This window comes from Nothobranchius furzeri, chromosome 8, assembly GCF_043380555.1.
Source record: "Nothobranchius furzeri strain GRZ-AD chromosome 8, NfurGRZ-RIMD1, whole genome shotgun sequence".
Taxonomy (NCBI): Eukaryota; Metazoa; Chordata; class Actinopteri; order Cyprinodontiformes; family Nothobranchiidae; genus Nothobranchius; species Nothobranchius furzeri.
Window position 1 is genome coordinate 54,255,003 of NC_091748.1, and position 26,496 is coordinate 54,281,498.

Below are 26,496 nucleotides of genomic sequence, written 5' to 3' on the forward strand. Positions count from 1 at the left end.
CCATCCTTTATGAATTCATTCTGATTCAGTCAAAATTATTATGTTCATTTGGACAGTCTCGTTTAAAATGATAACTCAGATCTTTTGAAGTGTGTTTCTGTGGAAATTTTATCAACATAAATCCCAGCTGTTGGACAAACAGACGATAGTTCTGATTGAACAGATCCAACATCAAAACAGTCATAGCAACTTTTGCAAATGTAATCTTGTGACCTATCCATTGTCATAAAAGTAATAATCAATAATTATTCTGCCAGAACTATGATGGAAATCAAGTAAAAAAACTGGATTGAATTTCCCCAACATGTTTCCTTACCTCTAACCCATTTCAGCTGCAAATAACCACAGGTTCTATGTCGACGTGAAATTTCAGCATGCTAGGATTGTGTAAAAACAGGAGATGCAACTGGCCCCACAGACTAGCAATTAGCTCACGTGTATTGTCAGAATTGTCATTCAAAGCATTTTCCTATAGGATTGGCCATAATTTTTTTGCAAAAATCCACAAGGGTTCGAACAAAGGCAACTGGGCTTCTTTAGTTTCTTGAAAGAAACCAAAGGAGTCACCTTCATTTGAACCCTTTTGGATTACCAAGACCTGAATGACTGAGAACCTTCACCAGCATATGTAGCAAAAACACACTGCAAAACATCCTGACTTTCCAATAATCTCCTAAACCATTCATTATAACAGTCTGAACCTGAAGGTTTTGAAACAGGTGGCCAGATGTGGCCACCAGCAGTCTTGAGGGTGTACACCTAAACCACTTTGTCATATTAGAAATTCACAGGAGTATTTTGAACTGTGAAAACGTAAATTAAATTAGATTTAAAATGCATTTGCAAGTCAATGAAGCTTGTACAATTTGCTCTTATATTCGCCATAAAAAGATTATACATTTATCTATCCTGGGGGGACATAGGGGTCCCAGCCAATGATTAGGAATGGGCATTGCCCCCATTTTGGCGTGCCCCTGCTTAAATAACTAGTGAAATCAGTTTAAACAGCACTTAACTCATATAGTTCAATTTCCTCACTAAACTGACTCGCTTGTTTTCGGCATCAGCTAAAATACATTAATCTAAACATAGACGTATATTTTTTCTCTTTTTCGCGGAAGTCACATTCATCTGTAAAAATATCGCAACGCGGTGTCACTGCAGGAAGGGGGAAAAAAAGTTGTTTCGTCACGATCGCTCTGGCGCTGGATCCGGACCAGTGCTGTCATTGGGAGAAGTCCTGTTCCTGCCGCCCCCTCCCTCCTCGCAGGGCCCCCGTGCCGAGCCGCCCGCCTGCCTCGCAGAGTTCAGCCGGACTGGCGGAGAGAGGAATGCGCTGGGATGCGGAGCGGCTGTAGGAAATCGACGGAACAACTCTGACACTATGGACAGCAATGATCCATATTTACACCTCAGTAAGTGACGATCAGGTGCTGTCAGCGTGCGTGTGTGTGTGTTTGTGTGTTCCTAGACTAAAACGCGTTTTGTTTTGACTCGCTGGAGGAGGGGGTTTGTTTCATGGCGTCTTTTCTCTCTCTCACGGAGTTTATAACCACCCACCGACTCCGTTCGGGTAAACCCGGTTGTTCGGTATGTAGATTATTTCAGCATGTGCTCGGACTGAACCGAAAGCGTAAAGTCAGGTGATCGCGCGCTGGTCGTGTCGGTCTGGCAAGGTCAGAGGTTGGCACTTTAATTGCGCTTATGTAATTTATGGCGCTCGTTGTCGCGCGTCTCTTGCTAAACAGTTTGAGACAGAAATTTATTAGTCTGGGACAGATCTGATGGGGAGTGTGGAGGAATGTTCGGGTTTTTAGCTGATAAACTTCGATCGAGTCCCTTTGAGATGTGTGTGTGTGTGTGTGTGTGTGTGTGTGTGTGTGTATGTGAGTGTATGTGTGCGCGCGCGCGTTGGACGCGCCCTCACCGCTGAGAAGCTCCGGATAAAAAAGCATGAAGATGTGATTTCTCTCTCAGGTCACACTTGGTGACTTTGCCCTTGAACCAGGTGACCTGTTATAGTTACACTGATTAGTTAGCAACATGTGGAAAAGTTCCACTCCTTAAGTTTTTCTCAGAAACTGCTTGTTCTGGCCAACCCAAATCTTAAATAAAACGGTAGCCAATGTGTGGAGGGTGAATTTCAGCCTCTTTTAGCCTTACTGAGTCACACACTGCATGCATCACTTATCATGGGATTTCTCTTCTTCTTTTCTTCAGTTTCTTGCCACAGCAGTGAAGAAAATAATAACTTCTGAGAATAGACAATTCAGATCGGTTTGATATGGTCAACCAATTCAAAACGCAGAAGTCAGATTTGATTTGAATGCACCATTACCAAAAAGTCCCACACATTTTATGAGTCTGAACTGATCATCTCTATGGTGCTTATTTACAACAAACAAGTCTTCATTGTGTAGGATTTTGCTTCGTTAATCAGTAATCAATTAGTTGCAATTTGCTTTAATCAGAATTGCACATCAGAGAAATCAGAAATCCGTATTGGCTCTAAAAGCAGATTGGTGCCTCTCCAGTTATCACAGACTTCCCTTGAAGAATTAGTGAAGCTGAAAACAGTTTGGTCTTCTGGGAATAAACAATTAGACGTTAAAAGAGGTTCAAATGAGTAATCTTTACATCATTGTTTATTTTAAGCTTAAAACAATTCTTTCTGCCTTGGTTCTGAGTGTGGCGTTGCATCACCAACAGTGACAGAATGCTATATGAATATTTTTTATGTAACAGCAGTACTTTTGGCTCTCAACATTAATTTGTAAAATATGTTCGGTCCAGCCCACGTGCCGTATAAAACAGAGCAATACATAGTCCTCATTCCTGGGCTTTGACTCGGCCAGCCTTTCTAATCTGAAATAAGCATGAAGTTGAAGTGTGTGGAGTCAAGAAACAAGTCTGTGATTATGTACGAATTGTGTCACGATTATCTTCCTCCTCCTCTCCAGCTTTCCCCAGACATGTTGCGTTTCAGCAGGTTTCATGCAGGTCTGCCCATAGGGCTTAGGAAATGGAATCAGCATTTCTCTCTCTCAGCACTTCAGCATTTTTTATTTTTTTGTTGGTGGAAGTGATTCTAGACAAGCTGACGAGAACCTTCTTGGTGCTTTTGACAGGGAGAACTCATTTAGCTTGCAGATCAGGAAAGTATGACAGAAAGAAGAACACATTTGAAAAGTGAAGGGAGCAACAACAACAACAACAAAAAAAACAGAAGTTTGGGGGGAATTGGGAGATGGGGAATATCTCCACAGTTTATTTGAACCATTGTCACTTTCTAGGGGTCATTGATTCATCTCCTACACCCAAACAGAAGCTGTGTGTGTGTGTGTGTGTGTGTGTGTGTGTGTGTGTGTGTGTGTGTGTGTGTGTGTGTGTGTGTGTGTGTGTGTGTGTGTGTGTGTGTGTGAGAGAGAGAGAGAGAGAGACATACATACCCAACCATGCAAAAATTATTACAACTATGCCAACTGATTGAAGAGCCGCGATAGAATCATGTGACCTAAAAAATGTGGGTTGTCCCTTTACAAGCCTCTCTGCAGCATTAAAACCTGTTCGCTAATGCAGATCTCTGCACAGATCATTTTCCGCCCGCCCCCGCAGAATTAAATAAACCACAGGTAGGGAGGGTGTGGCTCTAGCTCGGTATTTACTCAAGCTCTCTAGCTTGAGACCTGTTGTGCCTCATCACATGTAATGGTACACAATACATACAAAAGGCCTATTTTGTGTCATTTTTTGATTGGGTGTGTGCATTTGTAGCTCAACGGCTTTTTTATGTGAGTGCATGTGCTGATCCCGAGAAGAAGAAGAAGATGAGAGTAAAAGAAGGGGTGTAAGGAGGCCATTCGCAGGGCTAATTGCCAGTAATTAGTCATTAGTGAAGAAGGTCATAGCCATGATTTAATTCCAGCTTTAATCAAGCAGAGAACCTGGAAAAGCCCTGCAGGCTGCAGCAGTACTCAGTCATGAGATACATTAAGCTATTTCTTTGGTAATTATGCAGTAAACACGCACGCACGCACGCACGCACGCACGCACGCGCGCGCACGCACACACACACACACACACACACACACACACACACACACAGCTACAACGGCGAGCCTACAAAATTATTCCTTGAGGGAACACTGTTGGTTACTAGTTTATTTTACTTTTCCAGAGAATCCCCAGTGCACTGATTTATTCAGAATGTATTTGGAATTGATGCATTCTTAATGAAAGCTGACACAGCCCTATTTAGTTTTACTTTAGTGTGCTGCTACACGCTCATTTTCATAAGGCGACTTGTACAGTTTTGTTTGTAAACATTTGTTACTTATATATCATTAGTATCATTATTAGAATTTTTTCTTATGTTTATTTCATTCATTTAAAAAATACAACAAATAAATAAACAATATACATATAACAAATACAACTTGAATGAAAGGGAGCAGATGGAAGAAAAAGTCTTATAATTTCTGCCCCCTTTTTTAAAACAAAAATAACAAAACTATCTTTATGCATTCCCTCGAAGTTCATTCTGTCACGTTCCTTGTCCATATTTCAATTATAGCCATTATTCACATTCATATCCACCCAACACACTCGATCTAATATATTCTCTAAACACTTATAGAGTTCTTGACTCTTTCACTTCTCTGTCCAGGCAATTTATGAACTAATTGAATATGATTATATTTTTGAAGGATTTCAGCTACAAAGGAATAAATCAGAAAACATCATGCAACTTTGCAAAGTATGTTTTCAGGTTGTTTACTTTTAAATAAGCAATATTAGTCGTTATATATTGCAAACCCTGTTTCTCCAGTAGAAAAATGCCTCCATCTGAAAGCACCGCTCTTCCTTAGACATTGCTTATGCTTACAGAGTGGTGATGTTTTCTACTCTAGCTGATTGGTTGTGATGTTTCTGTTGTGAGTTAATTTCTCAGCCATGTCTGTTGAGACTACTCATTATTTTTGATGTCTTTGTTTTAATGCTGGGGTTTGTTAGGTATGTAATAAAATATTTCTACAATGAAATATCCCAATATTTTTTTTGATACAGAATCAATATTAAAAAGTAGAAAATAAGTTTTTGAGGGGAATTTACATGAAAAAACTTACTGCATTTCTTTTGTGTGGTGCAATTCAAACTCCGACCACTAGTTGGCAGCAGTTTTTGCTGCCTTCATTCTAATGAAACAACGTGATATTGCGATAACACTGCATGTGTCTTAAGTGCCTGACCTGAGGTTTCAATTTAAATTCATCATCCTCATCCTCATCATCATTTAAATTTGGTCCTAAAATATGCAAATATTGCCCGGCTTTTAGTCCAGTACGGTATTATTTACCCTGGATTGTGATTTATATTGAACCGGCAGATTCTTGCCAATACACACCACTACTGCGCATGGTTCAAACAATGGCTTGAGTGTGTGTTGGTGTCTCTTACCTATATATATATGTATATATATATATATATATATATATATATATATATATATATATATGTATAAGTGACATCTCTGCATTTGACCCATCCCCGTGGGGAGCGGTTGTCACGTTCTGCCCCTGCCTTCCTGACTGTGTCTCTCTCCTGCCCTGATTAGTCCTTATTGTTCTCACCTGCCCCTCGTTAACCTGCCCATGTGTTCCTGATTTCCCTGTGTATTTATACCTCCCTCCTTGTACCAGTCTTCGTCAGATCATTGTGTGTGTTAGTTGTCAGCGTTGTGTTTGTCCTGCCGTTCCCGCTCAGTTATTAAAATCATTTTTACTTTATCCGAGCCTGCATCTTTGACTCCTGAGCTGCTCCACCACACTTGGTCCATCATCTCCACACCCACAACGTGACAGCGTTGAGCTGCAGTAGTGGCTGTGCTCAGGAACTATTTGGTTGTTTAACTCCCCAATCCAACCCGTTAAAGCTGAGTGTCAAGCAGGGAGGCATTGGGTCCCATTTTTGAAGTATGACCACTGAGAAGGTAGCACTTATGATCTGAATGCCTTGTCATATTTAGAAGAATGATGCTTCAATCCCTGATGTGAGCCTCTTTAAATAATAGTGTCACATATCAAATTTTAAAAGGTGGACAAAAGCACTCGTGTCAGCTCAGAACAGGGCAAGGCAGTCCTAGTACCCGAGTGCCGCCATCCAGCATGTTTTAGCTGTTTCCCCATTCCAACACACCTGATTTAATCAGTAGGTGATGAGCAGGCTTCTGCAGAGCTTGAAAACCTGTGAGCAGGTGATTCAACCATTGAATTAGGCTTGTTAGAGCAGGTGAACAACTAAAACATTCTGGATGGTTTCACTCGAGGACAAGGATTGCTTACCCCTGGTTTAGAACATCTTAATTTCCTTTTTTTCTTTTCAACGTCCTGATGGTCTTGTACAAATTAAGCCCAATGTGATTACCCCTTTCATAAAAAGTCAGTGCTGGCAGGGAGAGCAGGCTGTAAAAAGAGACTTTTCCTCCTGTGATAAGCGTTTGCTGATTAGATTATTACAAACGGAGATTAAACATGTAGGACTCTACCCTAAATTTAGGGATTCCAATTATAACTTAATTTTTCTTCACAATACTTGCATGATTTATAATTAGGGCTCTCAGGGTTCATTTGACATGTTCTATGTGGGCCATCATAACACAGCTAGATCATATGAATGAATAGATTATTATAATTTCTCCCTGTGATGATTGCTGAATTTGAAAGTGTTTCATCCCTGCTAAGTTGTCTTACGCTCATGCCAGGCTGCTTAGTTGTCTTTGCCAAGCTACAGTCAGTGGGAGGATATGGTTACTAGAGTTACAGCAACGTGCAGGTGTCCAGAACAAGAAAACTTTGTGTAGCCCTGCATGCACACACAGGGAGGGCCTCTCAAGTTTTAAAAGCTATAGACTTCAATGCAGAGGGGGAACATTTGATAGGTTTGATGACAAAGGAAAAAAGAACATCTGCAGACTCTACCCAGTCTGTTCCACATTTATTCTGTGCTGATACTTTTTTTTGTTTGCATTGCAAATATTTCATTCAGCTTCATTAAGGCGCTGTTTTACACTTGTTTGAAGGCTTCTTCTGATGGATGCGGTCCATAAACAGGGATCATATTTCACATCATGGGCTTTGTAGTCTTATTTAGGTTCCTCTAAGGGGTTGTAAGGCATTGTTCTCGGTTGCCTCTAGTCATATTTTTGGCCTATGCTTGCATGTGGGTTTTCACTTTTGCAGCGTGTTTTTTCTTCTCCATCCCACAGCATTGGCAAAAGGACAATTCCTGACTTCCTGGAATGTTGTAACATTCGTTAAACACACAAACATATGAACCCAACACACAAGCAACTCAACATGCCATCGGGGATGTCATTCAGCATGCATGCAGCCATGTTTATTTCTTTGCATGATAGGGGGTCTGGAGGAAGATGAAGCAGGATTTGTTTGACATCTGCTTCCATCTTTTCCTCCACTTTCTTCACTCTGCTCAGAAAAAGAGAACGAAAACAAGAAGGCATTTCTTCGTTGGCAACATCAAGGTTGACATCGTGTCTTCTCTCCAGCCTTGATCCCTTTTATGAGGCGGTAATCAGACTCTTCTGCTTGTTCTGGACTCTTTTTAAGTACGATCCCACCCCCTCGACCCACCCCCTCTCTGCCTGTCACCTCCGGTTGTGCAGCTACAACAGGTGTCCTCTGTGCAGACAGATAGACATGAGTTGAGTAGGTGGTGCGCGAGCTGATTTGTGCAGCGCTCAGCCTGCAAACTGTTCCTTTGGGATTGATCTCTGTGGAGGGATAATCTGGGTAATCCTATAACTGGCACCAGTGGACTCTGCCTGTTTTGCTTTTCAGTGTCACGCCCCATGCACCCACTGCCTTCATCAGCACACACCCTCTTTCTCCACATCAGATCCTTTTGGTCCTCTTGTGAAAAGTGGTTAATTGAGGATCCACCAAACCACTACTCGAGTCTGACAGCCAGTCGATGTAACTGGCGTTCTGCCAGCTCCACATCAACTGAAATCAAAGGCATGTGGCGATCTGTGTCATCACCTACAACTGGGAACAGCCCTGGGAGAGAAACAGGTTGTTGTCGCTGTGAGTAGATGGTCTTATTTGAAATTAAATGATCACAAGATTGATTTTTACACACAGGCAAAGCTTTAAAATTCTATGCTGTAACCATTTTTTAAAGTAATGTTGCCTCCAAGGAGTTAGTGTGAGAATCGTTGGATATTCTTTGCATGACCACAGTGATTCAATCCCTAATGCAAAGACTTTATTTTGCTTGAAAAATCATATCAAAGTCCTCCATTTTCATTCCTCCCGCAGCTCCATTTGTGCTTTTAAAATCATTGGATCATTTTAACCAGTTGTGACAGGTACAAGGCTTTGCTGTTTCGCGTTAGAACTGAGAGCTCGTGACTCACTCTAAGTCTCAGATGCGTTCAGCGGGGATGTCACTCAGCCTAAAAGGATGCTTCTAGCTCCCTTTGCCTTGTCCTTCACTATCTGTTTAACTCTCAACACTTGTCCCTTCCTATTAGACCCTTTCTATGCAGCTCTGCCTCTCTGTTTGCCTCTGCTGTCTGTCACCTTGTAGCCTTCCATCAATGCTCGCCCTGATGACTTTATCCTCTTTCCTGCTGTGGAGTGGCATGCATTAAGGTCCGCTCACTTGAACAGGTTAGCCTATTTCAAGTGGCTTCATTGTCAATGAATGTTTGTGAAGTTGGTGCTAGCTTCTAAGTGTGCTTGTGAGAGGCTTGTGGAGTGTAGATCATCTCAACGGGAAACCACAAGGATGTTCATTGGCCTGAAAAATTGTCTTTGATGGCAGATCATGTGCTGCTTGTTGATTTTATGAGGGTCTCTTGTTCTGGTTTGTTCTGCAGCTGGACAGTAGACACAGCCTTGTTATAATCCATATAACTATGAGACCCAGCAAGATGAATTCAACACAAAGGGGACTGGATTTTATTTTATTTTATACATTTAATGTAATTTATAGGAATTCTTCTTCTTCTTCTTCTTCTTCTTCTTCTTCTTCTTATTATTATTATTATTATTAAGGGACCCTTCTGCTCTGCCAGCAGGTCCCTTACTGTTATGCACCAGAGAATTTGTTCTCATTTCTCATCTCGGTACGTGTGTGTTCATTAACGCTTTAGCGCCAACATTTCTGGGGTTGTCCACTGCCATTCAGGCCACAATGTGCACACCCACAAATGTTACATCAAAACAACCGGCTTGTCCATGGGAGGTGTTTGTTTACCCCTACGTCACAGGAAAATCAAGAGTTTGGGTTGACCCTAAGGTCACCCCAGTAACATGATTTTGGGCCTAACACATGGCCACTAGCTTGTACCAGTGGGCAGGTCCCTTTTCAAATTTCTTCAAGAATTTTCTAGTTGTTTGAATGTAGTGATCCTGTTTCTCTTTATAGTTAGTAAGTTATTTAGTTTATTATTCTGCTTCCATACATTTTTTGGCATTTATCTACTTCCACAATTCTTCAACTATTTACATAATTTTGGTATCAAAACGCTCAGCTTGTCCAGCTTATGCCGGCAATGACTTTTGGTGTTAAAATATTTTATACTTTTTGAGATATTCAGCTTTTTCTGCGATTTTTGGTCCCATTGAAATGAATGGGATTGCTCAATTTTCAGCTAAATCCTATCACTTTTTTGAGCTCTTACTCTTATAGGTTAACTTTAACCTAGAGACTTCATTCAAGTTTCAACAACCTCACAAGACTTTCAGCTATTAATGGTTTAAAATCTTTTTGATATCTATTACAGTTTTTCTAAAATCACAGGTAGAAGTTGAGGTACGACTTGAGATTTTCAGAAAAATTCACTAAAATTATAATGGGCAGAGATAGGAGCAATGACCCTCCTTTGCTCCATTTCTGGCATTGTCCTGAGAAACCCGTAAGTCCGATTGAAATGAGACGCATGCTGGCTTGCAGCTAACGGATATACCTTCATTTTGAGCTATAAATCACGAATGTACTCCAAACATTGTGGCTGTACGGTTCATTTCTTTGACAATATTCAAAATTTAAAAAAAATTTCTTCCACTCTAAACTGAAAATTCCACACTCTAACTTTTGACCTTCACATTTTCTGGAAACAACTCTTTCCAACCCCCAGACCGTTTGGAGAACCGACACAAATTATATCACAAAAAGTAGGAATTTTTGTCAGCTTTTCAGAATGGGTTTCATTTCGTCCTTAAGTGTTACATTTCATTCTCTACAAACCTTGGAAGGAGGAGAGACCCTGATTCTGTCTCATTGAAACCCATGTTAACGGAACAGAGATTTCCTCCTCCGATCGGCTTCAGACAGCTAAAATGTTCTCGTCATAGCTTCTAGACAATTCATGGTAGGCACATGAAAATTCACACAGATGACCATCAAAGCGGAACCGCCCCCTCCTCTTTCGCTGCTCTCTCATTGGCTGAGAGTTTTCAATCGTCTTCTGCCCAAAAGGAAATATGCACCCACACATATGATACATCAATTCAACCTGCTTGGTCCCAGGAGTATTGTATTAACTTGATACTGTGTTCTGCGTTACCATGGCAACGTGCATAGCAACAACATTTAACAACATTTTAGACACAACTGTATCAACATACTTTAATATAGAAATGTTATTCCAAGTTTAAAAGAGTCATGTGACATTGTACATTGCTTTATTAATGCAGACTCCTGTCATCTGTTACCATGGCAACACAAGGAACTACAAATCACTTTGACCAAGTCTCATAGGAATGAATATAAAAAGCTGAATATTGAGCCAATAACAGACTCCTGTTTTTGATCTTTTTTAACTATCTGTCCTTAAAACTAGAAATAAGTTCAATTTGATTGACCGCCAGAAGGTGGGAAAGTGCCCCGCTCTCTCCCAGCTCCCTGATTGGTTGAGAGAGGTCAATCATCTTCTGGCTAAATGGACTTACACACCCACACATGTGAGACATCAAATCGATCGGCTTTGCCTAAAGAATCCATCCATCCACATATAAATCCATCCATCCATCCATCCATCCATCCATCCATCCATCCATCCATCCAATAAACCATCTAACATCCATCCAACAATCCATCCGTCATTTCATTCATGCAACCATTCATCCATCCCATACCAAGTCTGAACATATATATATGTTAATCTATCAGTTTCAGATATCAGCAAATGTTTCTAAATTCACAGTTCAGCCAATTGTAAAAATGTACCCGTTAAACAATTCTCATTCAAATGCCAGCTGCTTAACATTTCAAATTTTGAGTTTTTAATCTGTGTTCGAAAATTTAAGTTTTCTGCTGTTTAGCATTTTTTGTCCATTCTTCACCTATTTTCTGGGCTTTAATACACTTGTTGGTGATTTTTGCTTCTAAATCTTTCAATACATTCAGCTCATTTTGACAGTTTAGCTTATTTTCAGCTTCACTTCAGCTATTCAGCAGCTTCAGTAATCAGTTTCTGAATTCGGCATATGCTGCTCATTTCACAGTTCAGCTAAATGTAAAAATTAAACTGTTATCTAGTCCTACTGAAATAACAGGTGTTTAGACATTTTAGCTGTCCAGTTTTTTAAACAATGTTCACAGATCTCAGTTTTCTGCGGTTCAGGATTAATTTTCTTGAATCTTCACTTACTTTTTGTACTTTATTTGCTTGTTGATGCTTTTTGCTTTCACATCTTTCACTACATTCAGCTCATTTGCTAGTTTAGCTTAGTTTCAGCTTCACTTCAGATATTCAGCAGCTTCAGCAATCAGTTACCAAATTTAGCATAAACTGCTAATTTCACAGTTCAGCTAAATGTAAAGATTAAACTGTTAAACTTGTCCAACTGAAATTACAAGTGTTTAGACATTTTAGCTGTTCAGATTTTTATACAATGTTCACAGATTTCAGTTTTCTGCTATTTAGGATCATTTTTCTCCATTCTTCACTTACTTTTTGTGCTTTATTTGCTTGTTAGTGATTTTTGCTTCTACATCTTTCAACACATTCAGCTCATTTTGACAGTTTTGCTTACTTTCAGCTTCAGTTCAGCTATTAACCCTCTGATGCATGAATTATGAAATCTTCAACTATGATTTTTTTAACATTTTTTTCTTTCATCTTTAGGTGTGAATGAAACAAATTTCAACAAATATTTTTTGTAAAATTTTATAATTTACAAATAATTTATTACATGTCCACCTCAGTGGACAGCGTGCATTCTGAGCATGAAATATGTTGGCTTGGCTTACTGAAGTCCAAAACGAGGGGCTCAAATGCAATAAAGTCTTCAACAGCTGTGCTTAATAGCAAAAACAAATAAATAACCATTTTGAGTATCTGTCCACTGTAGTGACCATTATGCATCAAAGGGTTAAGCTGATTCAGCTAACAGTTTAAGCTATCCAGCATTCAGACAGCATTTCTGCAAGAAATCTAGTTATTATTATTATTATTATTATTATTATCATTGTTGTTGTTGTTGTTGTTATTATTATTATTAGTAGGAGTAGGAGTAGTAGTAGTAGTAAAAACAAAAGCATAAAATCAAAACATACATCAAATATTTTAAATGACTTCTCACCCATAAAAGCACATTTTTTTCTTGAGTTCTCCTTCACTTAAAAATGCAGTAGTTAACTAAAATAATACATCTTTTGTTTTAGTGATGCACAGATAGGAAAGTTTTGAGCCGATACCGATATCCATTATTGATATTTACCGATACCGATATACTGACATTATTGCTTCATAAATCAGCAGATTTTGTATAGAATGAACATGAATAAAGCTGAATTTACATAATTATGTACACACGCCACACACATTTACACTTCTGAGATGATTACACTCACTGTCACATGACTAAACAAATACACATCACTCCCCTCTGAAACAGATAAACAAATATAGACAAGATGGAAAAAATGCGGGTTGTTCATATCAGCCCAGTTTTATTTATGGGGCCGATGCTGATATGTTAAAAAACGGCTAACGCCGGCCGGTACCGATATTGATGCAGACATATCATGCATCCCTAATTATTTTCTTTAAAAACTGGTCCAAACATACCAACTGAGATTCACTAATAACCATTCTTTCAGATGACTTCATTGTGTTCATATTGACTTCTGTTTTTGAGTCAGCCATTTGGCTTACAATAAAAATAGCCAAGTTATTTTACAATAGGTCATTTAAAGTTTGACTAAGTGGATTTTTACTCCCTGTGGTTAAAGGAATTATTGAAAGGAAATCAAAGAGAGACGTTGAAAAGGTGAAGTTGTATAAATAAACTGTTCTTCAGTTCTTCTGTTTAGTTTCAAACAGAGAACTGCCATAATAACCTTTAAATGAACTTATATTAAACAAGCACCTCCTGCTTGTTTGTTTGGGTTTGGGTTAGGGCTGCATGGTGGCGTAGTTGTTAGCACTGTTGCCTCGCAGCATGAAGGTTGCAGGTTTGAAACTTGGCTGCAGCCATTCTGCTTGGAGTTGCGTGTTCTCCCCATGCATGCGTGGGTTTCCTCCGGTTTCCCCCACAGATCACAACGTGCCCTATAGGTTATAAATTGTAAGTCGCTTTGGATAAAAGCGTCTGCCAAATAAATAAACATAAACATAAACATTGTTTACATTAGCATCCAAATAGCTTCAAATCTGTTGAGTTTCTCGTGTCTAAACTGTGGACCAAATGCTAAACACGATGAACTAAGAAAGATTTCCGTCCATCGTCAAGTTGAAGTGAAGTGGGAATGATGGTTTTCAGCACTGGTGCTTGATGTCCACGCAAACAATTATTAGAAAGATGAAGTCAGACTGCTGCTTTTAAAGCATTTTGTCCTCCATTTTTGGCAGTAATGTTGAACATCCATGTGTGGACGAAGGCCAGACATTGTCTGGTGCATTTTCTCTCTTTCTTACTTTGTTTTGGAACTTCGTGTACAATTTTTTTGGTGTTTTTTCAGTTTTCAAATGTTCTCAGACTCGCCTGCGTCACTGTCACAGCTATCCATCCAGTACATTTAAAAGCAGACGGCATTGACCGTTGTGCTTGTGTTTACACCAAACTGCATCAGCCTCTTCTCACCTGGAATATTATTCAATAAAGAATCACACTTTGTGTTGTTGTTATTAATGCAAATGAGCTGCATCTGAATCTTTCTGCTGGCAGACAAGACGATTATTATGTTCTTTAAACACCTTTTTGTTTAACTTCAGCATTTATCTTAAAGCACAGCTGTGGCTCAGCACAACCTGACAAAACTAGATGGTTGTGGTGTTGTTGTTGTTTTTTTATATCTCTGTAAGGTACTGCTGGGTTCATCCTCAGGTTTGGTAAGAAGTGTTTTTGTGCGATGTGTACTATCACCAAACACGAGGCGCCTAAATTAAAACCCTTGCTCTTCAGTGTCTGTGATGTTTCTGCAGCAGTCCCTTCTCTGCACTGATGCCTCTGAAAAGCACTTTTGTTTAACTGTAACGCACATCATCTGCAAATTAGAGAATCTGTTCACACTCGCAGTGCATAAATAACTGATTTTTAAACCAAACAGCTTTTTTCTGTTTGCTGGCTGTATTTTTGAACGACTTCATAGCAAACGGTTGTTCCTCTAACTCAGAAATATTAAATTTAATCTCTGCTGTCAAACTTCCTCAGTGTAAAGGGCTCTTTACTCACAAAGATGTTGCCTGGAAAGCAAGGTGGGATGAAGTTCTGCACCACCAAATCTGTGGCCTTGGTTCTTGGGAAAAGGGTGGAACAGAGGTTCTACCTCAAATGTGGATGTTTAAGAAGTTTAAGTATCTCAGTGTTTTGTACGCAAGTGAGGGGAGGAGGAAGCGGGAGATGGACAGGCGTGTCAGGGCAGCGTCTGCTGTGATGCTGATGCAAAACCAGTCAGTTGTTGTGAAGAAGGAGCTAAGCCAGTAAGCAAAGCTCGCAGTTTATTGGGTGATCTTCATCCCAATCCTCACCTTTGGCCATGAGCTTTGGGTAATGACAGAAATAATAAGACCAAAAAAGCTGCCAAAATGAGTTTTCTCTATCGGGTGGCCGAGCTCAACCTTAGAGACAGGGTGACTTTTTGGAAGAGTCTAAGGCCCTGTCCACACGTAGCCGGGGATCTGCCAAAACGTAGATATTTTTCTACGTTTTGGCCTGTCATCCACACGAAAACGGCGTTTTTTCACACGAAAACGGATCTTTTTAAAAACTCCGGCCAAAGTGAAGATCTGTGTTTTCTCCGTTTTGGGTGTCTGCGTGTGGACAGACAAAACCGGAGTTTTAAGGTCCGCAACGTCACTTTCCACAACAAAAAAATGCTGACATCACGTGTGCGACCTGTGTTTACACTAGCTGACAGCATGGATGCCCTCAGAGTTGCACTCGCTTTATAAATTGTCCAAGCGCTTTTTGCTTGTTTGTTTTTGCAAGTGGAATTACTGCTCCTTGCGGAAGACCACAGACGAAGGACGAGGTTAAAAACGGGGGAAGTACTGCCGCCTACAGGTCTGGCATGTCCTTAACAACGTATTTATCCAGGTACGTGTGGACAGAGTTTTTTTTTTAAACGAGGTGGTGTGGATGCAAGTTTTTGGAGGGGCGGATATTCGTTTAAAAAAAAAACGGCTACGTGTGGACTAGGCCTTAGAGTTGAGCCACTGCTCCTCTATGTCAAGAGGAGCCAGCTGAGGTGGTTTGGTTCATTTGGTGAGAATGCCCCCTAGATGCTACCCAGGGGAGGTATCTCAGGAATGTCCTGCCAACAGGAGACCCCCGGGAAGACCCAGGAAACGACTGAGCGATTGTAACTCCATGTTGGCCAGGGAACGCCTCGATATCATGCTGTTGGAGCTGGTGGAGGCTGGGGAAAGGGAGGATTGGGCCTCTCTGCTGGAGCAGCTGCTGCCAGACTCGGATATATGGGTGAAAACAGACAATAGAAAGGAGCTGAATTTAAAGCTGCTCCTATAGACCGATTCGGCAAAATAACCGGTAGTCAGGCTGCTGCCATTACTGCCGTGACAGTTCCCAGACAGCCAAAGATGCTGTGCATGAAGCGGGCTTTTGAAAACAAGCTGCAAGAAGTGGAAGGTGTTTCTTTTGTAAACATGTCTAGGAAGGCAGGACGTGTGCATTCAACGGCTGATCTAAATACAGCAGAAAAATACCGAGAGGTACCGTGGTCTGTCCAGGACCTGCCTGTCAAACTTCTCCGACTCTTTGCCTGCCAAGCAGTCACACAAGAACCTGACCAACATGGCGATGTTAAGTTTGCCCGACCCATCCTCAGCTCACACAACTTTGACCCTCAGTCAGAGACTTGTAGGTGCCATATTACTGGTCTTCAGATGCCAGCAGTTCAATAAAATATTCTTGACTATCTAAACCAAAACACAACCTTGTGTTGTGGTTTTGGTGTCACATAGCCTGTCCAGTGTCCATATTGATAAAATGTCACTGTTAGCTTGCTAACTTGTGCACACATAAGCTGTATGCGCAGTGTTTAACGGTACAGCCTCTTATCTCCCTATTAATCTTGTTTATCGCTCAAACAAATGATTAATTAATAAACTAATGTAAGAAATAATTTAATATACCTTCATCAGTTACTCAAGGCTACATTTTAACATAATCAATCCAGTTATTCATCATGGTGTCACTAGAGGGTCAGTTTACAATGACTGAATGTAGACGCGTGTCACCCCAGCAACAGCAAGATGGCGACCTCTAGAAATCACTTGCTGTATATACTGGTCAATAAAAAAATGCCACATTCAAGATTTCAGTCTGAAACTCGGACTGAAGGGCACTTGGCTCCCGCTTTAAGGAAATCGGCTTGCCATGCGCCAAAGTTACTGCACACAGAACAGAAACTAATAGAACAGCTGCTGCATAATATTTAGATAATGTTTACCAGGTGCTGCGACGATGGATGACAAAGTGTTGAATGAAATTTTTACTCAGAATAATCTCACAAAAATGTTTTTCATATGAGTGTGGGTGGCTGATAATGCATTTTCATTAATGAACTGACGAACACACACACACATGCGCACACACACGTAAATCTGTTTCAGCCAGAAATCCGGCAGTCAGGTCACCCCGCTCAGACACACTGGGTCACTGTGTGAGTGTGTGTGTGTGTGTGTGTGTGTGTGTGTGTGTGTGTGTGTGTGTGTGTGTGTGTGTGTGTGTGTGTGTGTGTGTGTGTGTGTGTGTGTGTGTGTGTGTGTGTGTGTGTGTGTGTTCTATGATCACTTTGGAGTTACCTGGGCAGGCAGCGCTGCAGGGGCGGATGGGTGCCTGGATTTGTATTGGGCCATTCCGTCCAGCTGTTTGTTTGCCCTCCAGCGGTGCTTGGTCAGCCTGTTCTGTGTTAGCTCTTTTTGTTTAAGCTCCAAACCTTTTTATCACTTGCAAAACAGACTTTATCTCATCCCTGTCTCAGCCTCCCTATTGATCTGCTCCGCTTCTGTGTAAAAAGTCTCCCTCTGGAAGGCCTTTGTAGTGGTGACGTAGGAATGGCGGCACACAGAACAATGGAGTATGATTTATTTGTTTAGATAAAAATACAGCTGTTACTTGTTAGTGTCAGACAAATAGTTTTGTTGTTGTTTTTTTAAAGGGATTACAAATGTAGGAGTTGCTGATCGGGTTGATGCAGCTTTTCTATGAGCAAACTGATGATGTGAGTTTCTCATCAGCTTTTTAGCTGTGTTGTGGTGGTGGTCATCTGGATGGTGCCCCCCCCCCCCCCCCCCCCCCCCCGATAGACATCTATCCATCCATCTAATCATCTTTCTCTCCTGCCCACAACCCTCCTCCCTGCCCTCCCACCTTCTTGACAGCTGGCCTGCTGAGCTGTAGATACTTACTCAGGGATAAGAGGATTTAGTGACACAATTGATCAAACATCAACCTCATTTAGTTTAAAAAATAGTTAAAGGGTGATTTTAAACAGAGGATTTATGCGTTTTTTTCCCTTTATGTGCAGGGAGTGTGTATGAAGGCCCACTGCCAGCACGTTGATGCTGGGCTGTCAGTGGAGGGTACTTCTTCCATCTCAAGAAGTCCTCAGGCTGTGGTTTCTGATTGCTTTCTTCTCTTTCGGCTGAAACACTGTTACATCCAGTTTGATCCAATTTGCAAAGAAACACACACTATTAATACAAGCCTTCATTAAACGGATGCACGTGCTGAGGGTTATTCACCTTTGGTTATGTTAATCTTATGTTTCTGTTCAGGAGCAGATTTGTCCACATAACTCATCCCTGACCCAAATATCCCCCCAGCAGGAGGTAGTATCAGTCTCACTGAATAACCACATAGTGTATCACTCCATCCATTTACAAGATAGTAAAAAAAAATGGTATTTTGAGGGTTTGCAACCTGTGATGTTTGATTTAACCTGTTGTGTTTATTACTGTTATCTACCTTTTAAACCTTATGTGTGCTTGAAAGAGCAACTTTTCTTCTTTTAAAACCTATTTGACTTTTTCTGATGGAACAGTCCAATAATTATAGCAAATCAAAGTAAGCATGTTACCGTCGGGGACTGAAGTGGAAAGGAGTAACTGCCGGTGCTCCCCTTATGAAGATGGCTGTTGTTTACCTGAGAGTTGACACATTTTTTTCAGTAAGTTCAGAGAGTTTGACTGATAAATGGCCGGAAAACTATCAGTATGGTAAAAGGTGAACGGCCTGTATTTTCATAGCACCTTCTTAGGACTCTACAGCCCCCCAAGGCGCTTCACAGCACAATTAGTCATCAACCCAATTCTTACACACATTCACACACTGGTGATGATGAGACACGATGTAGCTACAGCTGCTCTGCGGTGCACTGACAGAGTCGAGGCTGTTACTACCGGTCCCTCCGACCACCATCAGCAGGCAAGGCGGGTTAAGTGTCTTGCCCAAGGACACAACAGCAGCATTCTCTGGTGGGAGCCGGGATTGAACCTGCAACCTTTCGGTTACGGGACAGAGACTGTGTACTGTTGAATTCCTACCCACTTAAAGCACTGGTTTCTTTACTTTTTAAATATTGTGCTTAAGCTTTATTTGAAGAAAATTGTGAATCAAATTTAAATCACAATTTCAGCCAGAAAAAAAAAATCACATTTCAATCTTTTCTTAAGATTGCTCAGCCGTAGCTGTGATGTGTTAGCCTAGTGAACTAGACCAAATTCTTGCTTTGCAAAGAATGGTCTAGGCATGCTCTGTAGAGCTCCGGGAGTTGACGTCACGTTTCCCGGCATGCAACAGTTCAAATCGAAACGGCGCCATATTGGCATGCAGAAGCCGGCAGCTGGACTATTTGTTATTGTCAGATAACTCAATCAAACGGGAAATATGGTAGATTCCTGTTGTGCCCCAGGATGCAGAACAGATGCTGACGACATAAGGAATGAGCCATCTACAGGATTCCCCAAGATCCGGAGCGCCGCAAACGTTGGATCATTGTAATAAAACGCGCTAGTGACCGGGCTAAAATGAAGCTGTGGGATCCCGAGAGTAAAGGTTTTCACTTATGCAGCGACCACTTCATATCAGGTACTTAAACCAACGTTTCCTCAACTGTGTAAGGTATTTATTTTAAATGCTTTTATTGTGATTCTTAGTGGGCTTCCTAAACTTATTTTGGCGTGGCTTTTTCTGTCTTATTACTCACAGCAGCAAGTAAACATCACGTAAAACGTTGTTTCGTGAGTTCTGCGTGCTGCCGTTTACGTGTTTTATGATGACAGCAATTAACCGGCTAAGCTGTATTTAATTTTTAAGCAATGGTTGATCAATTGTCAGATCACACATAAAAAGCACTTTGGATCGCTATTATCTGTCTCACCGAGACTACTTACGTGTAAATCTGTTATTTGTCCGTCCATCCATCCATTTTCATCTGCGTATCCGGAGTCGGGTTGCGGGGGCAGTAGCGTGACTTCCCTCTCCCCAGCCACCGGAGCCAGCTCCTCCAGGTAAATCCCAAGGGGTTCCCCGGTCAGGTCCGGTGTTGTGCCGGTAAGAAGTCGCTCCGACAGCTTCTGGCGTTTTTAAAAAGTATCCCAGGGGCACGGTAAGGGTCGGAGATGTTTAGTCTATTTAATTTCTGACTATATAAAACGATTTCTTCTGTTTTAAAGTGTGAAGTAAACTCAGACGAAGTAAAATCCAAGCGGATCCCGTTCATGTTCACGGTTACATCCGTGTTTGTTTACCTTTTTTGCATGCCAAAATGGCGTCCACTAACTGAGAGTCACGTGGGGTCCGGAGCTCTATAGGAACCTCAGCAGCTCCTACCAGGACTCTGGCTAGCCAATCACAGCTCTCTAGAGGGGTTTCAAACACATAAAGAGCTGTGATTGGTCCATAATGGTGGGCCAATCATAGTGCTCTATCTGCTTAGTGAACAAATCACAGAGCTTTATCCGCTTTGTGGGCCAATCAGGGCACTCTATATGCCTGGTGGGTGGGATGATGCAACAGAGTGAAACAAGAGTATGTCACATTCAGTGTCCAGTGGAATGCGGAGATCATTTGAAAGACAACGGTAGATCCCGCCCCACAACCGAGAGCCGTCAATGGAGCGTGGCCAGACTCAATAATAAATGTATTATTTAGTCTGGCTTGCCAGGCTAGTGATGTATGGCAAAACTGAAAATGAAGTAAACAGAAATGCCACCATATCGAGATATTTTGTGTCCAAAGAAATTTTGTAAGACATCATGCTGTAAGTACACATTTCAGTTTGAATCAGAATTAGGATATGTTCTTGCAAATTTCTGTCTCTAGTCACAGTGAGTCCAGCAAGGTAATGGCACGAGGTGATCCTTTTAAGTTATGAGTTTTTGTCCATAATAAACCAAAAGATTATTTATTTACAGGAATAAAACAAAGACTAATGTTGCCTAAACTCTAAAAGAACACTTAATATGAAATTTGATCAAAAGAACAAATATTAACAATATCAAAACAAAGAATTTATGCTTAACGTCCTAAGAGGTTTGGCAACAACATCAGCCTGTGTTTGCTATAAGCTCCAGTGATATTTTACAATGACTGCTGAAAAACTGTCATCATCCCTGTTTGGTGACTTTGTGAGTAGCGTGTTCATCCTCCAGTGCAGCGTTTTCTGGGAACGATCTGCTGCAGGTAGAGAACTTCTTTGAACTTGGTTCAGGAGTTTGGCAACAGGCGACCTTTGATTGGCAACGCCAGCGGTCAAAGGTGCCCTTCTCTACTCCGCTCTTTGTGTTTGCTCTCAGATAGATGCCCGCGCTCCAGAAGCAGTGCGTACATTCACAGAGACAGGAAACGTTGTGGCTTGATCTTGCCTCTAATGATAAAAGAAGCTCATTCTATTGCTGATCGCAGGATGTTGTGTTGCTTTGCTGATAGGTTTCTGTTGTGAAACGTGGCAGATTCTGATTATTTACTAGTTTGTGGAGGCAGGAATTATGATTATTATTTAATAAGGCCTAAGTACAAAATAAAACAAAAACAAAGCTTGGCTGCCACTGGACTCTATTTATTTTGGTGTCACATTTTTGAAATTCAGGTTAAATCTTCTGGCCCACAGAGTGCTCTATATGGGCCATTCCCATCTGTACCGGGTCGGCCCGGGCCGGGTAGCCCCAGTCGGCCCCAGCCTGGCCCGGTTGAGTCCACACATCCTTGTCTTAAGCCCATGTGGGCTGATTCTACCCACCAATCAGAGGCTTGCTCTAATGGAAGGTGTGAATTTGCTGTCAGTAGTGGGTGTGTTGGCCCTGGTCGGCCTGAAGCAGACCCCCTCGAGAAGAGGGCTGAGAATGAGCCTTGGTTGGCCCGGAAAAATACCAGGCCACCCAGATATGTAAACAACCTACGCTACCCGGCCCGGGCCGACCCGGTACAGATGGGAATGGGGCTTTAGAGTGTGCCCTTGTCTACTCAAACGATGGAGGCTGTTTGTTTGCATGACACTGATTTACATAGAATGGTTACGATACAGCTGGGTGGTGCAGGTTATTCAAAGATGGTCCTCCTTGAGCTGCGGTGGACAGCTTTTGCTTCCTCAATTGTTGGCCCTACTCTCTCTCTCTCTCTCTCTCTCTCTCTCTCTCTCTCTCTCTCTCTCACTCACACACACACACACACACACGTAAACAGATATTCCACATCACAAAGCATGCTCACCTCGCCGGTCATTCCCTTTCAGGCATCCCATCAGCTGGCCATCCATGTGCTTCACTTCCCCCGATACTAGCTTAGATTTTGGCACCTACGATTATATTTATCAGTGCTAGCACCAAAAGAGAAAAGTCCATGCATCAAACGCTTACTGATGAGTGTTGAATGAACGTTTCAGTGTTCAGTTTCTACAAGTGCACTCTTTATGTTGTTTTCTGACAAAATAGCAGTATAGTTATTCCAATAAAGAAACTATGTAAAGCTGGCAAACCATCTTATGCAGTTTCACATATTTCTTTGCTCTGCAATTTTGTTGTGAAACTGTTAAATTTGAAGACACAGACAACTTATTTTTTTAGTTTCAAATCAACTCTTCTCATGAATATAAAAAAGACAAATATTTCACGAAAGTGAACTGAAATCTAATAATTTTGTCACAACAAACATACATTTTTGTATTTTTTATGTCTATGACCTTGTTTAAGACATTTAAATGTCCTGTTGCTTTGTTTTTACAATGTTCAAACTATTTGCTTTAACCTCCAACTTTCCTTCCTTTCTTAACTCTCTCTATAATCTAATTTCTTTGTTACCCTGTCTTCACAAGAACAGACCATTTTGAACCCCAAAGGGAGTTTGTCATAAAAAGAGAGGGCTCGGAGCACAGACCCAGACAGTACATGCTGTACAGTAGTGATCTGTTACGTAAGCTTGTTGACTGGATGAACACGCACACAGAAAAAAATAAAACACTGGGGACTCTCCTGTTATTGTTAAATTTAAATCAGATAGAACTTGTTGTCCTGCAGTGGCCTATAATGAGCACAGCATGATGTGTGAAATAATTTTAAATTAGAATTTGTTGCAAAATCTCAGTTCCATCTAGTTTGTGCTGCAGGGCAGAGTCCATGATGCGTTTTCTCTGCAAAACACGATTAATTGAAAGTTAAAGAAAGTGTGCAAGGAAAAACCAAAATGGGGTGTAGGCTATAGCTTCTGTGCTAAACAGGAAGTTGCACAACACCTGTTGCTTGGCTTATGTACAGAGAGGGATTGATTGTCCGGCTGTGTTAGAGAGTTACTAAAATAAGTGTTAACATCCAGGCGAGCAGGCGACGCAACAACATTCCTCACTTTTCGCCTATTTCTTGAAAACAAATCATCTGATGTTTCTTGGAGTTTCTATTTCCCGTTAAAACATTTTTTGCCTGGAATATCAAAATGTGTGTGTGTGTGTGTGTGTGTGTGTGTGTGTGTGTGTGTGTGTGTGTGTGTGTGTGTGTGTGTGTGTGGACAGCATTTGCCCTAGAGGTTAAGTATGGAGGCAACGTTTCAAAACTTTCACAGATATTTTAGCAAGCTGTTCCATGTTGCTTTGACAGTGACTGAAAAATAAACCGACTGTAGGAAACTTGCAATTTTAGAAAGTTACAAACTTTGTAAGGATCTGAAACAGCTGCAGACTCAGCAAGAAAATGCCTGAGGAACTAGCATCAATTCATAATTGAAAGCAGTAAAGTCAGTTTAGAGTAGGAAAAGCAACCATAGGGGCATGCTAACAATAGCACATTTAATCTATGTGCCAGCTTTTTTTTCTTCATTACACATGACAACATGCTCTGATTTTTATATAACAAAGGCCTTCTCCTAATTACAAATATATTACCTAAGAGTGGCTGAACATCAGAAACAGTAGGTCAGGGACTGGGTTAGAGGTTACTGGTCAGCTTGGCTAAACATATTTAACCAACATTTAACAAATCAAAGTTTTAAGTAGTGCTAAATCTTTAGCTCTACAAAGACACTGAAGCTCTGCATCATATATGTTAAATATGCATGGGGGCACAGTTCATTTTAAAAAGTCAAGGCACAACAAATCTTTACAAAGCTATCCTGACTGCTCAGCATATCTAAATGAAGTATTTGTTAATCAACGGGAGTAGTTTTTGTTTGAGATTGTAATGCTCTGTTGAGCACAAAATAATACTAAATGTTTGTTAATAAGACTTTTGTAAATCCTTTATTTAATAGTCACCAGATTTCAGCTGAACTCCATCTCCATCCTCAAAAGACCAAATGTTTTGGACGAAGGTTGTTTAAATGTCACCCAGTGGATTTCCAGAGATTGACACACATAACACGTTACTAGCACCCTCCCTCAAACCTGGCTTTTAAGTTTGTAACACTTAATATTCAAATGAGAGTCTTTAAAAAAACAAACGTTTTCTCTATTTGTGGTCTACAGAATTGCTAAGTCAAATATTCTAAGTTTATATCATTTTCATCAAATGTATTTTTTTACCTTGAATTAGTTTTTGTTGTGTGAACCATACCATTTGGGGGCTTGTCCGGGATTGAGAATTCTGTTGCTTTCGACAGTTGTTTTTAATGCGATAGTGTGTTAATTTGTTACTTTTGGTTACATGTTTCCTTTGGGGTCACAGATGTGTATGAACTGTGTATTAGCCTATGTTCATCTAAAAGCTTTGGTAAGCCATGTTTTCAGGTTTGTACCAGTGCATAGGTAGCAGTACTTGTTGCATGGATGGATAGATTATTTTCTGTTACAGTGCAGTGAGATCAAACTCTAGTTAAACTATTCATTTTAATGAAATTTGGTCTGAGTGTTGTAACCTTCTGATGACAGTGTTGCAAATTACAAGAAATGAAAGGTGATTTCAGATTTCAAGAAATAAAAACCCAACCAGCCGTTTTTATTGTGTTTCCATGCTGCTGAACATCTTTACACGCAAACATGCTAGCACATACTTGCTGGTCACAGAAATGTGACATATACCGTTGACTCACTATGAGTATGTGTGTGTGTGTGTGTGTGTGTGTGTGTGTGTGTGTGTGTGTGTGTGTTTGTCTAATGTTTCCCTACATAGGATGGGCATGCCATTGTTCATCAGCAACATTTTGCTCAAGAAGACAATTTTATTAATTTCTTTGAGTTAACAGCTTAGCCTCTGGCATCCACATTAACCGTGTTGTTTGCTCTAGCATGTGCACACTGTATGGGTATGATGCTATTTGCCACAATTTGTATGGCTCACAGATACAACACAGGCATGAAATTACACTCCATGCCCTGTTAGCCAGCTGACTGATGGCTTTTCTAAGTAGGTCATCTATGAAAATGCCAGCCTGTCAGTTTAGATCATTGGACGCAAAGCTGAGTCTGTGCCCTGTGATGAAGTCAGGTGGTCTTCATGCTGTTTACCCACTCTCACAGAGCACTGACAGCACCAAAACACATGTCGTTCACAATAACCTCAGGTACCGGTTTGATCATTTCTATTTACTTGCAATTAATTTAGTGACCCTTGTGATGCAACTTATTGGATTAGTTATTTGTAAGCATGACTGTGTTGGGTTTAAATTTGTTAAATGACACCAAAAGTTGTCCAGTGAGCTACAGTCAGCATCTGGTCATTTGGCATCTGAGTAGGTGTGTGAGTTTATTGATCATTGGCATTGACTTAGTTTTGACTTTTCGGGGGGGGGGGGGGGGGGGGGGGGTGTTACAACTGGCATGAGGACCGGGGGAAGGGGGATCTTTACAGTAAGTATACAAAAATATGTAACATGCTGTGGTTTCCCACTTGGTCCTAGTGCTCAACCAGTGTCTATTTAAAATAGCGAAACATTTCAAAACTATGACGTAACTCACCAGTGAGTTGACTCCTGCCACGTGGACCTCAAGTGATAGACCATCAATCCTGCTCAATGGCCAACTTTCCTCGCAGGGTCACCCATAAAGACAGTGGGAGGGTTAAAACTGTGAAACTATACGTCAGCCTGTCAGAAAAATATTTTAAAAATCACAAACACAACTCTGAATCAGTTGGGGTTGATATGTTTGATTTAAAGGTTTGGGTGACAAAAAACCCATCTTTTATATTGTTTTTTTATTATTATTATAATCAGTCACTCTGAATTTTTCATGCAGGCTGAACATGAAAATAGTCTCCTACACCTACCTCCTGCATTATTAACTTCTGATAGAAAATTGACGGTGAACCTCTAGGATTTTAAAATCGTCACAGATTTACATCACGCTGTCGCTTAACATTCACGGACTCACTGATGTTGACTCGTGACGGGGAAGGCTGCTGTTTGAACGATTCTGCAGAGAACTTCTCGGCTCGTTTAAGCTAACCATTAGCATTAGCAACACCACCTCACAGCAGAAATCATCCAGGCCTGAGTTATTTGTGGAGATAAAATATCAAAGTTGCAGTGGTAGAGTTGTGTTACTGTTATCCAATTCGGGGTGAGATGTCCAAATATC

At 40.9% G+C, this 26,496-nt stretch overlaps 1 protein-coding gene across 2 annotated transcripts in view; it reads left to right on the forward strand.

The window, feature by feature from the left end:
• The first annotated feature begins 1,134 nt into the window (after nt 1-1,134).
• Nucleotides 1,135-26,496, forward strand: part of rxrgb (retinoid X receptor, gamma b) — a 37,574-nt gene continuing 12,212 nt past the window's right edge. The window contains exon 1 of one of the 2 annotated variants that reach the window (XM_015971436.3): nt 1,135-1,415. In XM_015971436.3, coding sequence (XP_015826922.1) covers nt 1,385-1,415 — 31 coding nt within the window. In that variant the 5' untranslated portion in view covers nt 1,135-1,384. Of the gene's footprint in view, nt 1,416-7,698; nt 8,103-26,496 lie in introns of those variants that run through there. The other variant, XM_054730094.2, reaches the window with a different exon arrangement.